This window comes from Ciconia boyciana, chromosome 27, assembly GCF_034638445.1.
Source record: "Ciconia boyciana chromosome 27, ASM3463844v1, whole genome shotgun sequence".
In the NCBI taxonomy this organism is placed as follows: Eukaryota; Metazoa; Chordata; class Aves; order Ciconiiformes; family Ciconiidae; genus Ciconia; species Ciconia boyciana.
In genome coordinates, this window is record NC_132960.1 from 132,320 (window position 1) to 154,073 (window position 21,754).

The 21,754-nt window shown below is 46.6% G+C and overlaps 1 protein-coding gene across 25 annotated transcripts in view; it reads left to right on the plus strand.

Moving 5' to 3' along the window:
* Positions 1-21,754, plus strand: part of R3HDM2 (R3H domain containing 2) — a 62,062-nt gene that overhangs the window by 20,772 nt on the left and 19,536 nt on the right. For 19 of the 25 annotated variants that reach the window (XM_072847109.1, XM_072847110.1, XM_072847118.1 and 16 more), the window contains 6 exons: positions 14,211-14,409; positions 15,566-15,607; positions 17,325-17,411; positions 19,048-19,174; positions 20,295-20,373; positions 21,143-21,202. In XM_072847109.1, coding sequence (XP_072703210.1) covers positions 14,211-14,409; positions 15,566-15,607; positions 17,325-17,411; positions 19,048-19,174; positions 20,295-20,373; positions 21,143-21,202 — 594 coding nt within the window. Of the gene's footprint in view, positions 1-2,044; positions 2,371-11,388; positions 11,671-13,838; positions 14,041-14,210; positions 14,410-15,565; positions 15,608-17,324; positions 17,412-17,444; positions 17,645-17,715; positions 17,870-19,047; positions 19,175-20,294; positions 20,374-21,142; positions 21,203-21,754 lie in introns of those variants that run through there. The other 6 variants (XM_072847120.1, XM_072847119.1, XM_072847116.1 and 3 more) reach the window with 6 other exon arrangements.

The following is a 21,754-nucleotide window of genomic DNA, read 5'->3' on the forward strand; positions in this document are numbered from 1 at the left end:
CTGCCTGGGTGACAGGAATAAACAAATCCAAAATAGATGAGTTAAAAAGAGGGGGGGAACCCTAATGCTGAGTTGTTAACCGAATCTCTCTCTGAATCTTGCAGCTTTGCTGGGTTCAGCTGCCACAGGGAGTCACTCTGAGCACATGCTTTCTGCCAGGGGGGCACCAATGTCCAGACTGACTTCCTGCTGAGCAATCCATGGAGCTGTTGCAAATGCAGTCACTTACTACCTCTCAGGGCTTGCTGTGCAGCAGACTGAGAAACTGTCATAGCAGAGCCTGTGAGCTCAGCTGAAGGCCCTCATCCTACAAGCTTGCACTGCTCAGACAGTGGTGACTGTTTCTCAAAGAGCTTGGGAGATCATAGTTCAGTTTCCTTGGACAGGCACCTTCATTTTAAAAGTTCTTTGCAGAATTGGGAGGAAAGAACTTGAAGTGGGCAGAAATAGGAGGCGTAAAAGGAACTTGAATCCTTTGGATCTGCCTTCCTTGCACCTTCTGATGGGGAAATCTCATATAACATCCATGAAGCCTTTGCATTCAGCCAACGTGGGGGTCGATTAATTGTGGCGCTCCACTTGAAAACGCTGGTATAGAATTGCAAGTGACTTTTCTTATTACCCCCTGTCTGTCTTGCACCTCTGTCATTCCTTTCTCTTTGGTTCTGTAGCCATGGGACCCCCTTTTTCAAATGTCAATATTGCTGCAGGCAGAAGCAAGGAGCTGTTTACTGCAGCTGGGATCACAGCAGTTTCAGCAGGAAGAGAGGACAGCTGGCCAGGAACATTCACCCACTTTCTGCATGGGCATGACAGGCTTGATTCAGAAGGCTTTGAAGCAGGTTAAGACAGAAGCTCATACATACATTTAAACTTAAGTGCTTCGCAGAGCAGGGCTGCTTTACAAACTTGAACCTCAGTTTGTCATGGAGCTGAAACGTATTTGGTTTCTGTTGGCTGTTTCCTTGCTTTTTAAAAGCTTTATTGGACTGTTTCTTCAGCTGTAGCAGGGGATCATTTAGAAGAAACTGCATTAACTTAGCAAAAGTGGTAAAGGCAAGTCCTGAAGAGGTTTTACCAGCACAGCACTATGCTATTTGCAATGGATGCTGTCAGTTAAAGCTGTGCATCTCAACCTTTTTGCAACTGTCTCACTTCAGCCTCTCCATCTCCTTGAGCCCAAGGCTGATCCTGCCTTCTCGTCTTCATCTCCTTTCTCTTCAAAGCTTTTGTCTCTAGGCAGCTGCCCTGTCAGCCTGCTGCCCCTTGCTCTGCTGCCAGCTCCAGCACTGCCAGAGCTCAGCCTGAGCAAGGAGCCTCCTCAAGACCAGCTGCTGACTGAGCTGATCGTGTCTGAAGTCAGCACTGGCCCCGCAAGAGTGCACTCTCTTCAGCTCTGGCTGCACCTTGCCTAGAATGGGCTCCTGCCCAGCAGAAGAAGAATGACGCCTACCTGCTGTTGACCAGTGTTTAGAGCAGTAGTTGAAAGATCTCTGTAATCCAACAAGAAGCAACTTCTGAGCCTGACGAGGGACAGGGTGTGCTTGTGATCCATCACAAAGTCTGCCTATGCACGATGCTTAGCAAGGCTGCCTTGTGCGAGTGAGACTAAGCTTTAGTATATGGAGAGGAGACTTGATTGCAGGCTGTGTGCCTGTAGAGTCACCTGGTTGGGGATGGGAAACCCCTTTCTGGGGAAAACTTAAGCAAGTGAGCAGTTTAAAACCTCTCTAGGGCCATTTGCATTTCTTTGTTTCCTGTCTCTGTCAGTATTGAATCACTAATAAATGAGCAAGAAAAAAATAATGAAATGACACCATTAACAAACTGACCCCTTGGAAGCATTATGGCAACAATGATAGGAGTGAAGCAAGGCTGCCTGTAACCTACCTTGGCACATGTAGGGCATTCTGCAAAGTGTAGTCCATGCACTTGAATTCTTCTGGAAGATGCTGATGTTTACTGTGGTATCTCTTCTTTGCTCCTGCACTTACATTTGTGTTGCTCCAGTGCCTGGTACGGGAAGGATGCTGTGTCTTTAAAGCCTTCTCAGGGCTGTGCGGAGGCAGTTCCATTGAAGTATTTGAATGAGAGCAGGAGGGGGGTGTGCATGTGGCTATTGGCAGAGCTGTCTATGACATCCCTCTGAACAGCTGGGCTCTGCTTGCTTCAGAGCTGCTTGTCAGAGCAATTAGCTTGCTGTAGCAGCAGCAGCAAAGATCGCTAGTGTTTTATTCGGGGTTGAGAGCTGGCGGGGGCTTCTAAGAAGCAATATTATCTTGGCAAAATTCCTCTTGAACTGGTTGTGGCAATGAAGTCTCCGTTGAAATCAGGAAACAGATGACCTGCTGAGAGCGCAAAACTACCACGGTGAGTTTATTTTTAGAGTAAGTCTTCAATCTTTCTCATGCCCAAAATAATTGACCAGAGACTTTTCTTTTCCTCTCCCTGTGCCCCCACCATGCAAAATACAGTATAGGTATAAATGCATGTGTTTCAGGGATGGGGACCTGACATCATTCATCTCTGGTAAGTAAGAGACAGGATTTCTGCTGCTTGATGGGGTTAATTTAAAATGGTGCTGTACTAAAATGAATGTGTGGCTCTGTGATCCCATTCAAGATTTGAGAGTGTGAGATGAGCTTTCTCCTTCCTCTTTTTGTGATGCTGGGGATGCACCTACAGGAGACAGGGGAATCCCCGATAAGCACACTGTACTCTTCCATGTCATTAAGGAGTTCCCCGTGACAGTCTCATGGGTTCTCCTTGTGTCTTAGCTTGGTGTTTATGCAGCTTGCTCCTAGGTAGTTTCTGTTCATTTTGCAAAGACAAAATACTCCCTGCTCTTCTGCTGAGTTATACTTTAAAGGATTTACTTGTTTGAAGCTGGCTAGTTGATGAGAAATGTTGACTAGTTAATTGGCTGTGTGCCATACGACATTTTCAGGTTAGCTTATGCAATTTGGTGTTCTGTAGGACTATATCTGTGTTCACATATCTATTAACCCCATTTTTAAATTATTTTAAATGTATCACTGAATTGGGTTTGGTTTTAGTGGAATCAGGAGTTTGGATTGCCTCTACCTCCTTCTCATGCATGTTCGTCATCCAGTCTTGCCTAAAAAACAAGATACTGGAAATGATGCTCCTTTCATTTGAGATTTAGTGCTAGGAGCTGGTTTTCTTGGGCTTGAGGTATTAGCCAGTTACTGTACTGCAGGATCTTTGTTCAGGTGCGTTGGACCTGTTTCCTTTCCCTTCATGTCTTTAAAATGCTTATTTAAACTGGAAGCATCACCTGTGGCTTGAGGATCTGCAAACAGCAGCAACAGCTGCTGCAATGAATGGTGAGCACTTCAGCAGGTGAAGGCTGAGTTCATCTTGCTGTGGGAAAGCGGGAAGGGGAATACCTTACCCACTCTTCAGGCTCCCCCTTCACTGTCAAGTCCAACTTTTGCAGCTGGCAGCCAAAAGATGAGGTTGATTTTTTTCTTTTAATCATCACTTCCCCCGCACCCCCCACACCCCCGCCCGTTCAATGATCAAAAATTATCAAATAAATTTCTGGATCCCGCCTGGAAAACAGCCACAGTGTCTTGTATTTGCTGTGTACCCCTTGGCTACTTAGTGTGTCATGTGGCTCGGTATCCTCTGCCAGCATGGTGAGAAGCAGAAGCATCAGCCTTGAAAACAGAAAGGGCGATACAGATAGCAGCCCTACTTTTTACCTTCTTCCCAGGAAGGTTTGCTGGGAGCTGGAATGCTTTGGATCTGATTAGTAAAGTTTGAGGATCTGCTTTGCCAGCCCAGGTCAGCTCAGGAATGATAAGCTGGCCTGAGGAATACCTTGCGCTCTCAGCCAGCTTTTTAATGTTTGTGCTTATGCTTTTGACTGGTACAGGCATGGCATGAGAAGTGTGCCAGCAAGGGGATAAGAGCTATATCTAATGTCGTGCATTTCTCCTGAGCCTGGTTGCCACCTCTGTATCTGCAGGTGTCTCCTACCTGATCTGGTATTTCATTATGGATGGGTTCAGGTGGAAGGAATTCTGCTTGGGATTCTCTGAAAGAATTAGGACATGTGCCAGGGTTTTCCTCTGAGCCATGGAAGGGTTAACAGAAGTTCCTGTTCAATGCTGTCCTATTGCGTCTTGACACTGTAGAAAGTAGGTGGATAATTCCTTGCTAGCTTTTCAGGAAACCCCTGTGGTGGACAGCCCTCATTAATTGTTGCTGGGAAACTGCTTTGACGTCACAGGAGCAGTTCCCTGGTCTCTGGATGAATACAGGAATAGCTCGTGATAGGGAAAGGAAAACCAGTGTGAAATGGAAAGGGAACTCTCTGATGGGGAGATTCTCATCTCGGATTTATCTTTTCTTTATCCCACTGTTCTGCCTAGGGACCCTCAGAGGAACTGTCCACAAAAATTTGCAGTGCTATGTTTGGACCGAACATAAGCCCTTCCTTCTCAAGAACTGTTTATACTGATGGCTTCTGTGATCCTTTCACTTTTTAACTATTGGCTGTTTGTTTGGGTTTCCCCCCCAGATATTGTAAACGAGGGGTGAGAGGGTCACTTGGCTTCACTGCAGCTCCCAAAATAAAAGGAAAAGATAAGAACAGCATCACTGCTTTGTTTTGTTCGTTTATTTTTAACGTCAAACAAATAATATCCCCTTAGACTAACAGAGGGGAGAGCAGAAGGACTGAAGATGGCTGCTATTGCTGTGAACTTGAGGCTAAGAGAACTTTTAAGCTTGAGACTGTTAAACCCACTTTCTTCAGTATCATTTGAGCTCGCTCTTTGCAAACCTTCCTGTGGCATTTGTGCAATAGGTTCCTTTCTTCCAGTGTGGTCCTGTCTGTCCAATCTGTCAGCTTCTGGGAGGCATGTAAAACTGTGGGCATCTAATAACTGTAGCAGGAATTCTCTGCATCTCCTTTTCCATGCCTGCAAAATAGATGTAAGCAAAGTTTACCCATCCAGTTCAAAGTACTGAAGAGATTTTTGTACCCAGAAGCGCTGTAGAGCAGCAAAGAATGTACTGGGTTGCTGATTGAGTCTGGTGTTTCCAGCTAGGGCACTAGAGGGCTTGAAATGCAAGTGAAGTGGCTTGCAAAGATCTGGTGTCAAGGTGTGTCAGTGGTGAGATGGATGAGGCACCACTGTCGATGGTGAGCAGGCACTGCAAACAGAACTCCATTCTCCTTTTCTTGTCAGGTCACTTGAACATAAAAGCTATTCCAGTGCATGTTGCCATAATAGTCAACAACGGATGCATTATTTTAAACTGATTTCTAACAATTTGCTGTTGTTGCTCACTTGCATCTTCATGGGATACCTCCCTCCACACGCCACATTCTCCTCTCGATGCTTGTAAAAAGGAAACATGCATCAAAAGTCGAGCAGTAAGTCTAGTCAGGGTGGAGAGGAGGCTTCCAGTGGGATCTGGGGATCTTTACGGCCTCTGGCTTTGGTGCTGAAGTGAATTATCTTCCCCAGGAGATCTCCAGCATGCCTGAATCCAATGCTTGCCTTCTTTCTGTGGCGTCAACTTTTCACAGCAGAAATGAGATGGGAGCTCTGATCTTGCATAGCATATAGGCTGCTTTGGGAGTAAAAAGAAAGGACCTGAATATGCAGGCAAGTCAAGCTGGATTCTCTGAACACATCGGTCAACTCTACATTGAAGTTTCCTGTCAGGCATACAGCAACTCTTCCTGCTGCTACTACACGCAATCGGCATGTATAGGGAAAAAACCGACACGCTCTTCCTTTGTCGTTTTGCTGTATTCCTTTGGTTGTGAGCCCCTGAGTCCCTCAGCTGACTCGGTGATGGCAGCTGACTGGATGGTGCCATGGACTTTGCCACCTTTGTATTTCTGGCAAATGAACAGAATCTGTGTTACTTCATTGACATGTCATTTCTCCCCTCCATGTTGGTTCATGTGGCAAGGATGTTTCCAAGCATTACACCTGAGGGTGGCAGGGCATGCTGGGGTACCTCTTAACTGCAGTAGGGAATCCTTCCTTGGTTTGATACTTTCTGCCATTCTGAAGGATCAGGGCTCTGTTATGAATGGAAGTTATCTCCTTTGCTACTGAAATTCAGCCACCTCTGATGTGAAAGCTAGCAATTTAAGTTGCACAAAAAGAACAGTGTGGCCTTTGGGGCCAGAAGCAAAGACCTGTCTTGAGTGGGAACATCTGGAATCTGGAGGGGGGAAGAAATTAATTATTCTGCTTTGAATTTTTCTATTCTGAGACAAGAGCAAAGGGTTCTACTGTGAGCTTTTCCTTCCACAAGAAGCTGGATCTCGCCACAGCCGGCACCAGATTAAAAAGTGCAGAATCCCCTGCAGAGCACGTTGAGGCATTGGGTAGGTGGCTGGACACATTCATGTTTCAGACATGGTTCAACAGCATCTTCTGTTTCCTTCCCTCGCAAGGAAGAACAAACACCTCTTCCACTCCTAAAAGGACTTCTGCCTTCCATGTGCTGCCCAGGGCACTGCGTTGCTTACCTTACAAGATCTGGTGCAGTTTCTGTCTTAGGCCCAGACGTCGTTCTTCCCATCCTGTATGAGGGCCTTGTTCTCGTGTTGATAATGAAATGAAAAGCAGCCATGACCTGAGTTAAAGTGGTGTTTTCCTGAGTGTTTGGTGCAATGGAACTCATGTGGTGGAACCTTCTGCCTGCCTGGAGCTCGTCTGTGTGCTCCCTTCGCAACAGCTGTGCTGCCTCATGTGTTTTCATTTAAGTGGTGCTTTTTGTTTTATCTTCTGCTGAAATACTCATTTTCAGTGAAAACTACTCCATTGTGTCTAGGCAAGATGTGTTGTTTTAATAGCAGCTCTCAGACTGCAGTAATGTAGATGTTTACCCATCCCCAGGGTGATGTGGTCCCAAAGGCTTTGGCAAGGGACGCCCTGCTGCATTCTTACTGCTTCCGTACCTGCCTAGGGACTGTGGTGCTGCCTGTTATTTTTTTAACTAAGATCCCTAGATAGAGCAGGTAGTTCACAAAGGTGAGGGAAGTGAACCTGCCCTGGGGAGGTGGCAGCCTGCTCATGAGAATGCACATTTGACAAATGGCAATGAGTCTTCAGCATTGACGCGTCCTTCCTGAGGCAGTGCTGGAAAGACCCTGGTACTACAGCGTGTGTCCTGCTTACTGCCTTCCAAGGGGCCAGGCTCAACTGTGACAGCAGCATTCTGGATAGAAACCCTGAGTTGCATCCAGGTGGAAATGGCAGGCTATTAAAGTTTGACTTTTCAAAGCCCATGGGCAAAGCATGCTGTATCTTTTTGATTCTCTCTTTCCTCAGGTGTCAACGCACCTTTATTGTTCTGGCACATTTGATTCCAGTGTATCACATGATGATTTTGGCAGTCCTGACACCAGTTGTGTCACGCTCTTGGAGTACAGTAATAGCAAGTTGACACCTATCCTGATTTTAGTGCTTACATTTATTGAAGGAGGTAACAAAATAACTGATTTTTTTCCCCCCCTGAAATTATCTTGTAGTTTGAGACGTTCTACATAATGAAATCCATGCATGTACCGCATAACTGAGAACTACTGCCATGGTGATAATTCACATGTTTCCCATAACACACCTACTGGCTATTGTGCCATTTAACAGGGCTGACTGCACCTGTACTAGTGAACAGCCTTTTTAAAGGTATTTGAAATGAAGAAGAGCTCTAGGATTACATCTCTTCTCCAGGCTCCATTTCCTACATTCAGCCAGAGACACAGAGGCAAACCATGGCCACCACAGCTAGGCTGTTGCAGACACTATTCCTACGCGTCCTAAACCATGGCCTATTCCTAGGGTTTACTGTCGGTGGAACAAGGCTGGTAGTCCCTGAGCTTAAGCCCCTCAAAACCAAGCAGGCAGTGGCTCTGCTGAGGTGCAGAGATGGGTCCTTCTGAAGGGATTCTCTTGTAGCAGCCCTGTCTTACAGCACAGGTGTTATGTGAACAGCCAGGAGAGCCATTAGCACCTTAAGCTGCTGCAGCCATTTGCTGAGCAAATGTGAAGTAGAGCTTGATATGGGGGCTTTCTTCAGCTGTGGAGGAAGGCAACTTAACTGGTGTTGTCTTACAGTCCTTGGAAGTATTTGGGACGGACATGTTGGAGACCTCCTGATATTCTGCAGAATTAACTTAGAGGGCTTTCTATCTCACCTGCATTTCTTGTCGTCTTGTTCACATAAGGTTATTTCCCCCCTTTCCACCTGAAGTCAAACCCTTCCATCTGCATCATAATTTCACCTCTTTGATGTAATGTGGGGGTGGAGATTAAGATTTAAAGCAATGACTAAGCACTGGGAGCCTATGCACTGTGCAGTCAAATACATCTGGCCCCCTGTTTTGTGATGGTTTTTATTTTTTTTAGGTTTTGTAGGAACTGTATGGTAGTGAGGAATTAAACCGCTCTCTTCAACTGATAATAAAAATAACAATGGAGAGAATGTGGGAGAGGTTGCCTCATTGGCTGAGACAGTTGCAGCTTATGAGTGTTCCCAAGTAAGGTTTCAGGGCTTTCGCAGTGAACCAGGCGCTCGTTCTAGCTAGAGCTGTTACCTTTGATAGGGAGCTGTTTTCTCTAACAGGAGGGAAAGGGACTGTGCTCGAAAGGCTCTTTACCTATTTGTTTTCAAGCTGAGGCTGCAGACTTTTTATGGGATGCTGGGGATGCCCCAGTCAGCAGCGTTGGTGCAGGCAGCTTTCATTTTGCAGAGCAGACTGGGAGCCCAAATGGAGCCTAGGAGGGAGATGTTTCGGGAGCTGCCTGGCCTTTGTTGGTCCTACTAGCAAAGCCTTTCATTACAGCTTCTTGTTGCATCTGGTAGGTGTACTTTAATACAGAAAAAATTTTACCAGCTGCTGTGCCCTGGCAGAAAAGGAGAAGACAAAAGCCTCTCTGAAGATCCCTCGGCGCAGAGAAGGAGCACTGCGCTGCCTGACTTAGTCAGTAGAACCGAGGAGGCTTTAATGCCTTGAATTTGCAGCACCCTCTCCACCTCACCGCCTCCACTTTTTCCTGTGAAAACCTTTTTCTACAGCAGACGCTGTACTCAGGAAGGGGAGCGAGGGGGGGGAATCTAAATCACCCCCCAAACTTGTCTGGTTGCTCCTGGTGATAAGGCCTGTTGCCATGGAGCTGCGATTCCGATTGGTTGACCTGGAAGCCAATGAGCAAATTGTTCGTGAGAGCATCATCGTTTAACCTTGCAGGAGGTACTTACTTAGTGATATATGACGCCAATACTGAAGCCTTTACACAGAGGGGTGAAATGAAACGCAGATGCTGGGAAAAGGCCACTGCTTTCCCCCTTCCCTCTTACAGGGTGGTTTGGTGGTTTTAATTACCGGTTGCACCAGCAAACCTCCCTTGGGCTGGGCCAGCTCTTCCTGACCAGTTCTCCTCCCAGTGCTCCGAATTGACTTTGATTGTCCATCGGAGCAACCTGGTGGGGACGGTCCTGCCTGCCAGTGAGTCACCAGCCTCAGGATGTTTATTTCTGAGCCCTCAGAGCACTTTAGCTCTGCTTAGCACGTGATTGGATGTGTTTTGTTTCTAAGTATGCTTTCTTTGTATTTTATAACCAGCCTGAGGATGGGGAAAGCTGCTGCTGTTATGGCTATGTCAGGGTTTCTTCTTGGCAGTGAGGCTGTGCAGCCTTCTCTGTAGTGAGATCTCTGTTCCATTAATGTTGATGACCTGGGCTGAGTCTGATATGATTTTTACTCTGCCCTGTTGAATGTCTTTTAGAGTGAGTCTCGGAAGGCAAGAAAAGAATTGGTTAATAACCAGGGGAGGAGATGGAGGGGAAGCGAGTCAAGATTCTTGTCTTGGAAGCAAATTGTGAAGCCTGGTCAAGAAGGCTGTAAGCGTGCAAACTTGCTCCTGTGGTCATGGCTTGGACAGGGACTGAGAAAGTGGAGCCCACTCACACTTGTTTGCTTGTTTCCTTTCCCCCTGAAAACTGAGAGGTAGCTTAACTTCCTTGCATGGTGGGATGAGCTACCTCAGATACCTCTATCCTATTGCAACACAGGAGGGTGCATGTAGGCAGCTACAGCCAAGCAGCCATATGTCTCCTCTGCACCCTCATTTAGCTCACAGGAGCATGCCTGTACTCCGAGAAACAAGGCCAGGAAGAGAGTGTATTTAGCAGTAGGCTTCCTGCCTTTCCCAGATTTGCTGCTGGATCCATCCTAACTGTAAATGCAGAAGTTTCTTGCTTTTATTCCCTGCCTAACCAGGACCAGCTGCTGCCTGCATTGTCATGGCTTGGCAGCTGCAAACTGCATGTGGCAAGAAGGCAGCAGAGGTGGAATTCAATGTTCCCCTTTGGGGTGAATAGGAGGATGTAAATCTGTCCTGGCTACCTCTTCACCTGGCCCTTGGCCAGCATGCACAAAGTGTTCACACTGTCACTGCCTTGACTGGCCTGTTTACTTTGCCAGCCCAAACCAAAAAAATTAATGGCTGCTCACCCACCTTCTGTTGCTCTGTTTTTCTCTTTTCTGACACAGATTTTGTGGCTTCCCTAATGTTGTATCTATGTAATCTTTTCATCTCCCTGGCAAGGCACAGCTCAGTCCCACCCACCCCACCAAGTCCTCTGAACTTCCACTTTCTCTGCAAGCCACTGTCTGTCACAGCAGATCATGTCTGCCACCCCCTCACTGTATCCCACGTCTGCCCTGGGAGGGCAGGGCTGATTCATTCATACAGAAAGGAAACCTCCTCTCTAAAGCATTGCTATTGAGAAGCACTAGCAGTGCACATATCTTCTTTGAATTTTATGTGCAGGGAATACCCCAGAGGACTGCTGTCAGGGACGGAAGCTTTAGCAGGATGGGGCAGCCTACAGATGTCAATTCAGTGGCTCCGAGTCGTCTTTTCTGGAAGAAGAGAGGGAAAACTGATGATATTCCCCTTGTGATGCCAAAGTTACATTGCTGTATGATGAGAAAAGATCCCATTACCCTTCCCAAATTTGACTGATGTGCTTGGCTTGGGGGTAAAAACTCGTTATAGGGTGGCTGTTGCAAAGAGAATGAGCTATACAAAACCTGCTCCTTTATTTTAGTGCAGAAATTCCCCCTTTAGATAAGTGTTGTGTATGCAATTCAGGTGCCTCCTTCTGCCTCCCTTCCCCAAATCTGCTACAGATCCTCCTGGCTTGTTTACAAGCCAGGCCCCTGGCCCGAACACAAGGCTGAAGCAGTTTCCTACAGCGTGGAACATTTTGGGGAGGGAGGAGGCAGAGTTTACCAGCTTCACCCCCTGCATAATCCAGACTCCCCCTAAGGAGGCTGGCGTGCAAATCAAGCAAGTGTTCCCTTTTCCTTTTCTGACCTAGTTCCTGCCGGAGGCATTGCAGCAGAGCACGACTCCCTCCCATGGGGGCTCATTGCCCCATGCAGCATGCTTGCCATAAACCTGGGAGCTCAGTTGCGTTTCCTCTTGGCAACTGCTGGATACCTAGCCTGCTGGGATGAAGAACGGACCCTTGCAGCTGGAGGATGGATGCCTCAGTGATTCCCGAGGGAAGCTGGTTCCTGCAGGGGTGCTCCAGGAGACACCTGCCAAGGGGATAGTCTGTGGTGCTGTACGCTGTCCCGTGGAACTGTGCCAGGAAGAGGTAGGGAGCAGCAAGTGATCCATGCAGTGCAAGGATCTGCACTGATGAGCATTCAGAACCCTCTCCTCCACCTGGCATTTGAGGCCACATACATGCTTGGAAGTCGTTAGCAGCCGGAAGGAAGAGGTATTTGCAGAATCTACTTGCAAGGCTAACATCAACAGTAGACTGCTCTCTGGTTCCTTTTCTGTAACAAGCTATTGATGGCAGCTGTTTTCTGCCAGGAGCCACCAGTTTGGTTGTGGGACAGCCTGCTTGGTACAGTGTGACGATGCTGGGCTGAAGGAGCCTGGCTCAGCACTGCAGCGGGTATGGGGAATCTTGCCCAGTTCCGTTTGTTCAGTATTGTCCTCAGGTGAGAAGAGAGCCTTCTGGCCCCTCATGCCCTCATCTTAACACTTTCAGGTGTGCTACATAGGAAGTTGCTTATGGAATTAACAGCGGATTTCTTGTAACCTTCCTGCTCCAGAATGAATGCACGTGAACAGTGGCTAGGATCTTCCAGCAGTTCTCTCTAGTGAGAAATACCTTGTTTTCATACAGTGCTGGGGTGTATCTGCTTGCCTATGTCAACCCATAGCATCCACAGTCACTCTCCTATGGATACATGCATCTGCCTTGAAACGTACTGGTTCCTGTGCATAAACCGGACGGTGCAACCCTGTCAGCTTCATCCATGCCAGCTTTTTTTGCTTTCCCTGCACGCTTTTTCTGGGAATTTTCTGAGGTCAACGAGAGTATTTCCCACACAACCTCAAGGTGCTGCTTACTCATCAAGGCCTTGGGTTAAGGAACTTTTTCCTTTCTTGGTTCTCCCATCTGTGACTCTGAACTGACAGCACTGAGTCTTATTGCTGGGGCAAAGCTCATCGTAAGTCTAGAACAGGCAATGATAGGTATGAAGGAAAGCTAAGGTGACCGTAGCTTCCTCCTTTTGTCAGTAAGCATCCTGTCCCATCCTCTCACTTGGATCCAGTGCAGTGCTGGCATCTCCCAGGCACACCTCGCTGCATGGTACTGTGGTTTCTCTGGCTGCAGCCCTGCCACGGGGGTTTGCCTGTGACACACAGCATTTTCCATTCACAACAGGACATCTGCCCTGGATGTCTTAACAAGTTTGTTACAAATCCCTGTAACAATCTGTGAACTAGAAGCAGTTGATTGCGCTTTCTCACTTTCTGTATCTGGAACTGGAACTGATTCCAGTAGTTGCAAAAAGAGTCAAATACATGTTTTATGTTCAGCAGCCCCACAAATTAAAGGGGAATGAGGTTGAATTAGTTGATGAATATTAGCAGTTCCCATGCAGAGCCAAGAGTCAATAAATCTGTGTGAGATCTGACTCTTTGTCAGCCATGTTCTGCCAAAATAATTAATAAAACAAGTTGTTAAACATCAGATGTGTTTTCCAGTGCCCAGGCCTTTTGTTTGAGCCTCTCTCAAATTTAGGCTTCCCCTTTTCTTTTTGGAAATTTGTCTCAGTGGGCGTGCCTTGTGTCCTGCCTTTATCCAGCTTCCTCATCTGTCATCAGCACAAACATTGGGTTCCGCACAGGCGGTGTCTCTACAAACGTGTTTCTCAGTACCAGAATCCCCCTGCAGTCCTACGTAAGCTTGTTTAGCCCTCACTCAGGCTCCAAGAGGCCTGCTTTGAGTTAGCTGAGAGGGCTGACGTTTCAATTCTAGACAATGAGTTTGGAATTAACGCTTAATTTGATGAATGGATATGTGACATGTTCATTGCTCCTGTTTAAGACTGTCAGCAGGCTGAGGCGCATGTTGCTGCCCTGTCTAGGTTCTGCTCTAATTCAGAGGTGGTTTCAGGGGCTCTGTGGGCTGCCTGTGTTCCTGCTAATCAAAAGGAAGCAATTAAACGCAACTTTGTCAGGAAGCATTATTTTTTCATCTTAATCTGTAATTTGACTGTTATTGTTTGATTCCCGCTTTTCCTGAAGTATCTAACCATAGGCAGCTGGAGAGAAGATATCAGGGGTTACCTTATGTCACAGGAAGAACCGGAGCAATGTCTTGGGTACAAGGCTGTTTTCTCACTGAAGATTTGACCAATTTCAAGAAGGACTGGGCTGGGATTTGGGGAAAAAATGCATATTTTTTTGTTGTTGTTTGTCCTAGGGCAGAGCACACACCTCCTCTGATTGCTTGAGTTTATTTCACCTACTAAATTCCCTGCCTCTGGATGTTTGCTAGCGTTAGGACTACCCTCAGTGTCCCCCTCGCATCAAGGAAGTTAGAGGGCAGAGTGCCAGCACTGGGGACCTCTGTATATCTCAGAGGCTTTGTTCAGCCCTGCTAGCGTCTCCAGAGTCCTGATGAGAATCATGGAGTTCCTGCAAGGTCCCCTCGAGCCAGGTGCATCCAAGGGGATGAGTGGGTGGGCTGTCATTGGAGTGCTGGGTTTGGGGTCTTTGTACACAAGATGAGTTACACGGAAGTTACAACCTATATGTGCAAGAGTTTGTGTTCCAGATAGAAACCCTCTCCACCCCCTGACTCCCTTCTTCTGTCACCTCTTCTGGCAGGTGCCCATTGCTACATTGTAGGGCTCTGAAGATGTCAAACAGCAACACAACACAGGAGTCTCTGGAAATAATGAAGGAGTCTGAAAAAAAGGTGGTTGAGGAATCTGTGAACAAAGCCAAATATGTATCCAGGTCACCAAGCAAGGAGGAGGTGGAGAAGGATGGGGGGGAGGAGGTCAGCATGCGCCAGGAATCTCAGGTAAGTGTGCAGACAAGTGGGTAGTCCCTTCCACCAGCTTGCAGAGCTGGGCCCTCTCCTTCTACTTGGCAAACACAAGTTGTCCCTCTGTCCCTTCTGAAAGGGGCCTAAGCCTGTGCTACCACCTCCCAAGAGGATACCATACCATACAGACTGTGTTGTTCACAGGCTGCTCTCTGTCTCTTTAGCTGAATCTGTTCTGCTCAGAGTGGAATAATTTAAATATTCTTTGAGCCTGGGATAAAAGGAGACTGGTGTGCTCCTGGGGGCACTTGTGCTCAATCCCCAGGTTCTAGTCCCATGGCTGTTACCTCCCTCTTGTTCCTTTCTTTGACCTAAGGATCAGTTAATGACTTAATGTGAAGGCATCCCAGGGAGAGCTTGGTTTCAGGAATGGTGCTTGGCCATTGCTTTGCTGCTGTTAAACATGCCCAAATAGGAAGTGAATGTTTTGGGATTTCATTTCAGCAAGGAAGAAAAGTCTGTGCATTATTTGGAGGGTGCTGGGACTCCTTCCTGCTGCTGTGCTCTCCTGTCACATGTGCTTTTGGCTTAGTGTTGAGCTTGAAGAAATGCCCACCCTCAACAACCTGCTGAATGCTTCTGCATTTAAAGCTGGTGGCTGGCAGCAGATTTGTTCAACCACTGCATGGGCAGACACCGGTGTCGCTCAGAAAGAGCCTGACTTTGGTCACTTTGTAATGTGGAATGGGGAAAGGTTTCTTAGAAGGTAGGGATAACAGATGACTCAGTGTCTCTTAAATCGGAGCATCAGTGTGTGTCTCTCATGATCCACTGTGTTAGAATCCCCTTCATGTCCCAGGAATGGTAGAAGACTTCTAGTTTTCCCACTTAGAACTGTCTCATGCACCTCCACCTGTATGCCCTGTGATCCCACAGTTGTGCTGCTTCTGTCAGAAACAGAGGAACTGGGTCTAATGCACATTAAGTTTCTTAAGCAATTTTTGCCCACCTGGGGCCTGACAGGTCAGCTCTCCAGGTCTTCCTATTTGCACATGCTTCCATTGCTGTCAGGTAGAGATTTTCTTCAGAGTCGTTTTACATGCTCGGTGTTGTTCTGCCTTGCACAGCAAATACCATTTACAGCATACACATTCAGATTAAGCTTCTTGCCTTCTCTTTCTTTTCTTCACAGAGGCGAACTTCAAGTCATGGACATGCCAGAAAAAGAGCCAAGGTATGACCTCTTCTGACGTCCCGTTCTTCTTGTGGCCATTCTGAGCTGAGTCGTGATCCCAACCTTAGGATGGTACCCTCAAGTCTTTCCTGTCTCCAGAAACAACATGTAGCGCATGATGGTTCAGGACAGTAGCTTTCCATGCACTGGAGCATGAGTGCTCCTTTTTAACACACGCTTACCCATGAACGAAGTGTTTGCTGCTATTACCTGCCACACCTGTCCCCTCCCTAGAGCCCAAAACGCCAGAAATTAAATTCAGAGGTGTCACTGGAGGGGCAGGGCAGTGCACTGGCCTGTTACACCCTCCAGTTAAAAAACAGAGTTAAGTATAACTATCTGGTTTCATGTAAGGCCCCTTTTCTTCAGGGAATACCACATTTGCTCCCATAATGATGGCACATACATGTTAGTGAATCCAAAACTTTTGCTAGTAATAAGCATCAGGACACCGCTGTTCTAGAATGTTGTTCGTAGGCAAAATCTCAGTGTAAAAATGCAGCCATTGTGTGATGGGTTTTTGTTGTTTTGGGGGGATTTTTTTTACCTTTCTTAGCCTTAACCTCAGTTTTTCTTTGCAAAATTTGACAGTAACTACTGAAGCAGGTTATGAAAAGTGGGCATGAATTTTCCAGGCTTTGCAGTTATAGAAACATAGCATAATTCAGGAGTCCATCTTGTCCAGCTAGGATTCATTTCCAGCCTCCTACTCAAAACAGGGTCAGCTATGACACCTGACTAGGGCTTGATTTTAAAACTGTGATTGGGAGGGTGAAGGTCTCTCCCCCCGCCCCCTCCCCTTTTTTTTTTTATCTTTCATAAAAGTTCAAACCCAAATGAAGACAGGTTCTGCCCTGAGGCATGGGAGAGAGGGCAGACCAGTTAAATTTGTAACAGGGGTTCTGCCTGGTTTGTTTTTGATGAAAGTAATGTATGAAAGAGATGTGCTGCTTATGACCTGCAGAGTGTCAGAAAAACTATCCTAATGGTTCTGTTTGGTTTCAAAAGCCATGACTCTGTGCAGTACCTGAATAGGCTGTGATTCCAGTTCCTGCCCTGTCCATACCTAGGGCAGGATGTGTCTGTGCACCTCAGGCCTTTCTCCATATTGTTGATCCTGCCTGGGATCTCATGTGACCGGATGATATATTTTTTCCCTATTTGTCACCCAAGTGAGTCAACTTGCCAATAGTCCTGAAAGTGCAGGTTTTATTTTAAGCATTTTCTCTAAGCACTACTACATTACCCAAAATAACCAAAGTCATCAGGTCAGACAGGCGAGGTGTAAGTGGAATGACAGCCTTTTAATTAAGAACAGTAACAATCTTCACACCTTAAAAAACAATAAAATAGTTGGTTTCAGCTATATCCTTTGTTAATGGTTTTAATTCTTGCCAGGTGAGGAGGGGAGAGGCTGGAATTGCTCTGGCTGAAGAGGTCAAAGAGTGCATGAATTAAGGCAGTGAACTTCCTCACCTAAAATTTGGTTGGTTCAAATCCTAATCAAAGACTGAAGGAAGAAAATAACTGATTTGCTCTAGGACTCCAAGCCTTTGTATATTCCTGTTTGCTGCAAGAAGCTGGTTTGGTAGTCCTCCTTTTTAGCAGTTTAATTAACAATGACTGCATGAGTGGCTTGGTAATGCAACGGCATGAACTTAAGGGTGTGTGTTTTGGCTGAGGTGTCTTAATTATACTCTTTCTTTTCCTTCTCCAGTCTAATTCAAAGCTTAAACTGGTCAGGAGTTTGGCTGTATGTGAAGAATCGTCTAGCCCCTTTGTAGATGGGCTGTTGGAGTCCCAGGTAGGCCTAGAATGAGAGAAGCTGTGGAGTGTGGAAGCCCCAAAAATCCATGTCTTGCTAGAAGTGATGTCTTGTCCTGGGCTTGTGCCTCTGAGAGCCAAGAATTTCCCAGAAGAGGCCGCTTTTGAAGGAAGCAGTCGCGCCTGTGAGCACCGCCTGTATGCGTGCAGTCACAACCCTTCTCTTACGAGGAATCTTCTGCATCAACTCACTGGGCACCCACAACTACTCAGGTTGTGCAGCCTTATGCCCCCGAAAATGCAATGACACTTTGCTTTCACAAAGCGCCTGGGGTTTTGGCCATGGGAAGGAAGTTTTTGTGCAAGCCCTTTCCTTTGCAGCTCAGGCTGCAGTGACTGAAAGCAGCCAGCTCACAGAGAAGTGATATGCAGTGCTCTGCAGAGATGATCCCCATCTGTGGTCACTGTGGGCAGTGACAGAGAAGCTGAAGCTTGAAGGTGGGCAGCAGTCAGGGAGGCGCTGAGAGCCTCTCTGTTCCGGCAAGAGCAGATAGGTTGAGCTTTCTCTGTCCACACAAGCTTTAGAAGCACAGGATGGTGCAGTGTGTGGAGATCTGAGCTGGCTCACTGCACGTCAGGTTGTGGCTAGCTACAGCTTGTCTTCGTGAGCTGACGTAGTATCGCACTGTGCAGAGTCACCAGCTTAGGTCTGTGGTGCTAGATCAGAGACCTCTACGCTACGTTCCCTTGACAAGGACAAACCTGGCCTGTGCCAGGGCTGAGTGCTGCCCGGACCACCTCACCCTTGTGGTGAATGGGGTACTTGGCCTCTAAGCCTTCCTTGTGTTGAGGCTCCCAGCTCCAGAGGCTGCTTTCCTGTCTTTTGTTTGGGTTTCACTTAAAACTGTAGGGTCACTACACTTTTAAAGGAGGACTTTTAAAGCAACCGCAAGCATACATCGTGGTGCCACGGAACCACCGTAGCACAAAGGCAGGAGGGGGAAAGATCAGCTGGCACAAAGAGTAGTGGTTTTATAGTCAGTTTTAACTTGAATTTGAGCGGTGCATCATCTGACATTGCCGTTGACAATCCTACTGGTGTTTAACATTTCTTCCCATGGGGCAGAGTGAATCCTCAGGCCGTGCTGGGCAGTTGCAACTCAAGAGAGGAGGTGAAAAGAAACATCAGAAAGCCCCATGTGGCACAGGGACCACACCACATCACACAACATATGCTTTTTGCTGTGTATTCTGTTTTCTCCTCATGCCCTTTATCTTTCCAGGTTAGACGGTAGAGCCTTACTGAAATGGTGCAGGACCTACCTCACCTTAGGCACTCCTGAGTCCAGAATGTAATAGCATTTTATCAGCTTCGAACAGGGAAGCATGTGACTTAGATTCTGTGAGTGATCCAGGCAAGGCAGGTTTACAACAGTGACAAATGCTGTTGAGAGTCCCCTCAGAGCCTGCCGAAGGCTTCTTGTTGGGAAGAGGGTGGGGAGAGAGACTGCTTTGTCTGCTCTCAGAACGGGGCCTCTTATGAAATGTCTCAGATCTGCGACCTGAATCCCCTGCCTTTCCGTGATGCCGTTCTCAGGTGCCAACATCTCCAGCCATGGCAGTGATTCCAGGGAGTGTCCAAGTGACTCAGACCAGCCTGGTTTGTTTTGTTCTAGGACATCATTCAGTTGCACGTTAGCTGCCCCTCTGACAAGGAAGAGGAAAAATCCACGAAAGATGGGGCTGAGAAAGAAGAAAAAGACAAGAATAAAGAAAAGGCACCAAGGAAAATGCTGTCTCGAGGTCAGGTGCTCATTTGAACAGGACAGGTCCTGTCTTACCCACTTTGAGGATTCTGCTGGCCAGTGGTACAGTTGTTGGAAGCAGAGCGGTTATCTCTGCTGATGACTGTACAGGAATGTATTCTTTTTATAACATCCTTTCTGGAGCAAAGCATGGGCAGGGAGGGGGAGGGTTTCTCTAGATTGGCATGTGCCCCAACAGATTTGCAGGCTTCCTGCATAGTGTGTAGTGACCTGGTGGCTTTTTAAATGTGCAGATGCAAACCCAAGAAGACCCACTGTATAGACTTTTGCTTTCAGTCTAGATTTGATTTTATAAAACCTGCCACAGGTGGCAAGATGTGAGGTTGCAAGGAAGTGAGCTAAGTTTCTGCTGTATGATCCTGCGTGTATGATTTTGGGGCATAGAAATGGCTAAAAGATGAACACGTTCAATCTGGTGAGCAAATTGCACCTGAAATCCTTGTACAGACAGCAACTCCACCCTGGTGCAGATTCAGTTTCACTTACTGTTTTTTCTGCGATTACTTTTAAATTAAAAAGGGTGTGGGGAGAGGCGAAGAACGGGGCCAGCGGGGCTTTCCAGTTAAATAGCTTGAGGGATCAAAGGTGCAGAAGTTGCTTGTACAAAAATATGGTATACTACACTTGCAGGGGCCTCCTGTAACAGCATGGAATACCCTGAGTATGCTCTGAATGTTTGGTTTTAGGGACAAGGTTTCCTTCCATGAACTGATCTGGCATCTTCCTAATGGGGCCTTGTGCTCATAGTGCCTTGTACATAGTGTACTGATGCTCCTGCTGCCCACAGGGGAAAGGGTATACAGTCCCTATCTTACAGATTGAGAAACTTGACCTAGAGGTTGCATTCAGAGCCTGTGCTAGAAACTGGAGTTGAGCCCAGGTGATATGGGTCCCAACCTGTGCAGTTCTGTAAAAAGGTGGCCTTTTCTTCCTCTCTTCCTGTCATGAATAGTCGGTGCTGAGAATGAGGCTGAATTTCCTCTGGCAGCAATGTGGGGACATCATCTTCATGCATGTAGTGAGACACACACCTCTTCCCTTCAGTCTATTCTATAGCGGTGTTTTGTTAATTTGTTCTGCTGCTGCTGTTGTTTCAGATTCCAGCCAGGAATATACGGACTCCACTGGAATAGATTTGCATGAATTTTTAGTAAATACACTGAAAAAAAACCCACGGTAGGTCCCTAGTCAGTAGAACAACTTGCTGATGGAGTGAAGGGAGGGAGTACCTGGCGACCAATGGTCCTTTGATTGACTCTTAAACCCGTGGTGTTTGTGTGCATGTGTGTGTATGTATGTATGTATTCATGTATCTTGGGAGGAGGGGGGACTACAGCAACTACAGAAAGTACCTGAAAGTGTGTTTTACTTTTTGGAATTCAGAGAGCATTACTAGAGCTGGGGCAGTGTAGAAACAAAAAGCACAACTGTAATTTTATATACCGCAGTCAGTCAAAACATGTAATTGTGTATTACGGAGAGAGAGAAGGGGAAAAATAATTTGTTTGAATGCAAGCAGGAAGGAATCTTGATTGCTTTAAAACCCTTTCTATAAATGATTGTCAAATACCAACCTCTAAAGGAACTGCTTGCTGTGTCAGTAATAAATGTAATCAAGCCAAATGCTGGCATAGGAATAGCAAAGCTGGAGTATCTACCAGTGGAAATTCCAGCAGAGCAGAGATTCAATATTACCAAAAGCCAAGCACTGTTAGCAAGACAACAACTTTAAACTGAAAAAAATCTGGCAATTTATTTACTACATATGAAAAAATGTGGAGTTTTTTATTTCATTCCTGTGGAGGATGTGTGAAGCCTGGTTAATAGTGTTGCTTGCTTCAGGTACTTGGGACTTTTCTGTGTTGCAGGGAGGGGGGTACCAAGCAGAGAAAGCTCTGTTTCACTGTCTCTGAAGGTGGCCTTTTCCTTGTTCTTTTCTTGACAGGGATAGAATGATGCTACTAAAGTTAGAACAGGAGATTCTGGAATTTATTAGTGATAACAAGTAAGTGATCATCAAGTTTGTGTCAAGCAAAAGAGGTTTGTAACTTACAGTTTAGGAGCTTGGGCACCCAGGGGAGAAGGGAGTGTCTTTTGGACACACTGGTTAGGAGGCCTGTTCTTTTGTACATCCTCCACCTCCTTTTGTCCATACACAAGGTTTCTGAGTATCATATTGATTGGATATCAATTGCTTTAACACCATATCCACTGTGAAGGAGATTAGTGCCATTGTGCTTCTCTTCCTAGCGTAAATTGGGGATGGAGAAACCAGGGGCAGGATTCACATCCCGGAATGTGAGATAGAATAGGTGTATGCAGCAGAGCTTGCAAACTTCTTTATCTAATAGGATCAGAGAAGTCACAGTATAAGAACTAATTATGGCTCCTGTTCCTGCTTAGAAACAAGCGTGCATTTCTGCACAAGCTGATCTTATTTCAGGAAAGGCCTATTCAACTTGAGCCCTTGAATCAGCCCAGCTCTGTCTGGCAAAGCAGTGTAAGCCCATGCTCATGCTCAGTGTAAGAAGCAGCACTGGAGTCATGACTAACTGCT